The following is a 5,412-nucleotide window of genomic DNA, read 5'->3' as shown; positions in this document are numbered from 1 at the left end:
TTGGGGGGTTGGGGTTTTTTTTTTTTTTTTTTTTTTTTTTTTTGGTTTAATTCTCATTTTCACGTTTCAGTTCGTGTCTGTGTTCATATCCGTATTTGTGTTTAATTAGATCATAGTCGTAATTGATACTATTATTTCAATGAAGCATTTTCCTCGTTCATATTCAGGTTTATGTTAATTATAATTAGAAACTAACGTAATCGACTATATCAACACAGTTTTATCGATGAAACATTATCTGCGTACTATGATTCGAGCTCTCCTGATGGAACAAGTTCATCAATGACATCGAAGAACATTGTTTCAGAAAGGAATAGGAGAAAAAAGCTCAATGAAAGGCTATATGCATTGAGAGCAGTGGTCCCCAATATTACAAAGGTGACCCACTAATAAAAATACTATAATTCATGTTCAATTATTGCACACCCACCCCAATCCACCTAAATTGCAATAAGTTATATCATTATTGAAGGGCTTAATTTATTCTTTATTTTTTCTATTTTTGGTGAATTGTTGATTTGAATTTAGATGGATAAAGCATCAATAATCAAAGATGCTATTCAGTATATCGAAAAGTTGGAGGAAGAAAAGAAGAGAATTCAATTAGAAATATCGGAGCTGGAATCTGGTGCATCAAGAAATAGTATAATTTTTGATTTTGATCAAGAGGCTACTACTTATTGTTCAAATCCAAAGAGAACAAGATTGGATCATGGCAATGATTCTAATACATCAAGATCATATCCCATTGAAGTTCTTGAGGTGGGATATTCATATTCACTTTTCTTTTCTTAGTTTTCTACGATCGACAATATTTTAGTTTGCCGTCTTTCTTATTGAACAAATATGTTAATCTTTAATCAAAATTATCAATTGATTTATTTATTTATATATATTTTTAGTAAAATTGATTAAATGATTGGCAGTTGAGGGTATCCCACATGGGGGAGAAGACAGCAGTGATTAGCCTCACTTGCAGTAAAAGAACATACACAATTGTAAAGCTATGTGAGATTTTTGAATCTTTGAAGCTCAAAATCATTACTGCCAACATCACTGCTTTCTCTCAGAGCCTTTTGAAGACTGTATTTGTTGAGGTAATATTCTCTCTCCAGTCTATTACGTGTCAATCCACTCGAATTATAATCTTAATAACAGTACTATCTTCAAGTTCTTATCTTATACCTACGAGTAAGGTAAATCCTACTTATTGACTATGCAATCTACCAAATTCTATTTTGTATGTGTGACGCAGTTGAATCCTCTCTCTAGTCTACTATGTTATACGCATGAATTTGCATATTACATCATATTTACCGTACTATCTAACTAATCTTATTTTGCTTGTGCGAGTGAGATGATTTGCTCTCTAATCTAGTGCATTCACACGTGTCAATTTGAATGTATCGTAATCATGGGCATAACTACTATGTTATTTGTCGAATCTTTTACAAGGGTGAAGAAGGTGATATTCTCTTTTCTGGTTGAATATGTAAACATGCGTAACTCACACGTATTGTAACCACCAATATAGTAAATTGTATGATCTTGTACATGCGAATCAGACAAGAAATACTATCATAATTCAAGTTGAATACATTATTAAAACAATTCAACAACTCTATAATTAAATAATGGAATTTTAAAATACTGAATAATTGTTTAATTTAAGAAATATATAATCAATGCTCAAATTGGATCTGTGGGACTGCCCAACAAATTTCCCCATTTTCTTGGACACCGTGTAGGTAAGTATATTTAAATTAATCGAGAAACAGCTGGACCTATTCAAAATAATATATAATATTTACAAATAAAATATATTTAATTATGGGATTTTTTTATTGTTTATTTTTTTGGTTACGAATCATGATCAACTATGACAAAAATAAAGCATTAGTTCAACCTTGTTTTTGGTGTCAATATAGTAGTAATGACTTTCGAGATAGGATAGAAGACTGGGGCTAACCAAAGCAACATTAAAGATTACAAATGGTGACTTTTGAAGAAAATAAGGATTCTTTTGAAAAAACAATATTATTAAAATTTCATAAGGTTGCCCCAATAAATCCGCGACAAGAAAAATATATATAATCGAGGGCATTGTTCAATTTTTGCTTAATTGTGGGTCCACAAGCTGGAACTTTGTGAACTACTTTATATTAAAGGGTATGTTTGATAGAATTTATTTGGGAATAATGAGTTATTAAATAATATTTTTTGGAAAACGTATGGTTAAAAAGTAAGAAAAATCTATTGATTTAAGAGTAAAATATTTCATTGGGTGAACGTATGGTGGAGAATGATCCTATAATAAACAATTTAAATTTTTTAAAGGATGACAAATATGGGCTAAATTTTATTTTTTTTTCTTGTTTTTATATTCATTAGATCTGAGATAAGTGAATTACCCTAGATTTTAATGAAGACATAACGTATAAGAAAGGAGCATGTTCATTATTTTTCTCAAGAAAACGAAACACATACACGATACATTGGTCACTAATACTTGCCTAATGTGAATTGATGCCTTTTTTATTTTTGTATATTTTCTTTTCTTTTGCTGTCAACTTTAAATTTTTTTCGTGCCTAATTAATGAAATATTTAACTAATAATTCAGGTAGATGAAGAGGAGAAAGAACTTTTGAGACTGAAGATTGAAGGTGCCATTGCAGCTCTAAATGATCCAGACAGCCCCATGAGCTTCTAAAAATTGTATTTTCTCAAATTGGATTGAAAATAATAAAATTATCTTCTTCCCATTCTCTCTCTCTCTCTCTCTCTCTCTCTCTCTCTCTCTCTCTCTCTCTCTCTCTCTCTCTCTCTTGTGCGTGTGTGTTGAGGGGTGGGAGTTGGGGGTTTCATCTTTTCTATTCTTATGTTATCAATTTCCTCCGTTTTCCACATCGATGGTCTGTAAAATGTAGTTTAGCTTGACAATTCTCAAATAAATGAAAATCCCTTTACTTTAATGTTTTGTTCTATGTTTCCATGTGCATTAAGAAAAACCAATTTGATTTACGTGGTGATCGAGGATATTATGGGAAGGCATAAAAAAATTAATTGGTTCAACTACGAAGGTAAAGTATTAGGTACATTGTTGACTTAGGTTTTTGGTCGATGATTTAGCCAATAGATCCCGATTCTAATCACATTCATGTGTAAAGCTTTTGTACACTTGGACAAACTCTTAGATGTGTTTCTTGGGCTGTGAGAGGGGATCGCAAGTACTTCGACAATCAAATTAGTCAAATAATATATTTGGGCATCGACTGAACAAAAGGCGTGAGCCACAAGTATGTTTACGGGCATTAGGTGGTAGAGAATAATGTGAGTGAACAATAATACTATTGAGAGTGTAAAATTGCATTATCTTCAAATGAAACTAATTGTGAGCTTCTATAGTAAAAAATGTGAAATGGTTATCATTGGATGAAATGACACATAGCCTCATTTTAACGGTCGAGACACCTCCTCCTAGGTGTCACTTCTACAGTTCTAGATTTGAGGGCGTTAAATGATTATGAAAAGTAGCCAATAGCCAGGCTGAACATCTGAAAAGTTGATTGACAAGTCAATTGAAATACGTCTGTTATAGAGATGTCATATGAATCAATTATTTAAAAAAAAATTGTATGAAAGATCTCTTGGAAGATGCTAAACAAGGAAATGCTTTCTCACATTGAGAGGCTACTTGTTTCGAATTTGTACTGCATAGGGTATCACATCGTCTAGATTATGGAGGCTCAATCTTTACAGGGCACATCGGTTGAAGTGGGCATCACTTCGACTATCTATCTCTAATGATCTCAACTAGGCAGGTAGGACAGTGACGTGGATTGTGAGTTTGAGTTGATTTGTTTAGTTAGCTAAGATGTGACTAATGCTTGGGAAACATAACATAAGATATTATAGGAATATGGTTTGGATGTGACTTCAAATTTTAACCTTGGCAAAAATTAAAAAAAAGGACAAGATCATGCTTTTCACGGATGGGTTTTGCTACACTAACATAAAGGTTGACATAGGAGATGACTGAACACACACATGAGGGTCTACATCTTTTAATTCATGCGGGACACAAGCGTAAAATATGAAGGTCGATTAGCTGTTATGTCTACCAATTCGGTCACTTTAGCTTAATTCTTTCATGGATACTTAAAAGTAACAATTGGTAATAAAAATTGAATGCTGTGAAATCTTAGGCATGGATAAATAATTTTCTATATTTATATTTATATTTATATCTTCAAAGTAGAACTCCATGTTTTTTCTAGATGTAAATCTAAGGTTGTAACCTAAGGTTGGTAAAGTTGAATGCTCGAAGTAAATAATTATTGTAAATTAATTAAATAGGGAAAAAAAACACCTTCTTGTCATTTAATTAAAAAAATAACATCTCTTTCAATAATTACTACTCTTAGTCTCATTGGAAATTTAGGTCCGTTTTATATGGCTTTCATTTGTTTTATGTTGATTTTGGAAGAGTTTTTTAAGAAAGTTACTTTAGATCAATCATTTCTAAAAACTCTTTTAATCAGATAAAATATTTTCAGAAAATTATTTAAATATGTTCAAAAACAACTTTTTAATATAAAAAATATTTTTTGACTACTCAAAAGTATTGCAAAATGATAAAGCTTAAAATTTAGTCTCAATTAAGTGTCAAGAAAGTCAAAGCAACAAAAAACATAATCAACTCCCATATTGACTTTTACCTAGAAATTTTTATATTAAACGCTTGTGTTAATATCAATATTTAGATTAGCACTAATCTTGGCATAAATTCTGCTGTCATATTCTACAAGGGGTTCTAATGCTTTCTCTTTCATATTTTATTTTATTTTATTTTTTATATTTATTTTTTCCTTGGGCATAGTTTCAATATATCTAACTTGTCCCGTAGTCAATGGAAAACATTCTAGGAATAGTAGGCAAGTTAGGCAATGTGCAACACACAAACGTTCTGTTTGAAGGTAAGCTAAAGCTCACGGTAATGTTTCCGAGTCCGGTAAGGTGAAAATTTTGACATTCCTTTCAATAGACAGTAACAAACTTAACACCGCTATATCATTTTTTGGCACGATATTGAACCATCTTACCTATAAATTTAAAGTTTTATACTTGAGTTGACGATACTAATTCCATTATCATGCTATGTGTAAGAAAGTATATTCTCAAGAGTCGAGTTGGGTGTACAGAACCCCAGCTCACAGACCTCTTATAGAGGTCACACACATGGGTAGGGTCGGAATATTTTTTGCCATTTTTCATTATATCGGGTCCTGCAGTGGGACTGACCTTTTGTGAGACTTCTGATTTTTTTCTGTAAGAACAATTCTGTACAATTCTCAAACATTGCACCCTTTTGCACTTAGAGCAATGTAAGGGGAAACACATCAGCATTGCAC

At 31.7% G+C, this 5,412-nt stretch overlaps 1 protein-coding gene across 1 annotated transcript; it reads left to right on the top strand.

Moving 5' to 3' along the window:
- The first annotated feature begins 191 nt into the window (after positions 1-191).
- LOC111412218 (transcription factor bHLH35-like) lies at positions 192-2,978 on the top strand. Its single transcript, XM_023043051.1, has 4 exons — positions 192-378; positions 529-762; positions 927-1,097; positions 2,622-2,978. The coding sequence occupies exons 1-4, from the start codon at positions 283-285 to the stop codon at positions 2,709-2,711; spliced, it is 591 nt and encodes a 196-aa protein (XP_022898819.1). The 5' UTR covers positions 192-282; the 3' UTR covers positions 2,712-2,978.
- Positions 2,979-5,412: the final 2,434 nt, after the last annotated feature.

This window comes from Olea europaea, chromosome 2 (genome assembly GCF_002742605.1).
Source record: "Olea europaea var. sylvestris chromosome 2, O_europaea_v1, whole genome shotgun sequence".
In the NCBI taxonomy this organism is placed as follows: Eukaryota; Viridiplantae; Streptophyta; class Magnoliopsida; order Lamiales; family Oleaceae; genus Olea; species Olea europaea.
The sequence above is the reverse complement of the archived record's forward strand: the minus strand, read 5'-3'. Positions and strand labels throughout refer to the sequence as shown.

Excerpts from the sequence above, each read along its gene's own strand:
- LOC111412218 (XM_023043051.1), top strand. The coding sequence starts at position 283 with ATGACATCGAAGAACATTGTTTCAGAAAGGAATAGGAGAAAAAAGCTC. Across the intron at positions 379-528 it reads TGGTCCCCAATATTACAAAG|ATGGATAAAGCATCAATAAT; the intron begins GTGACCCACTAA and ends ATTTGAATTTAG. Across the intron at positions 1,098-2,621 it reads TGAAGACTGTATTTGTTGAG|GTAGATGAAGAGGAGAAAGA; the intron begins GTAATATTCTCT and ends CTAATAATTCAG.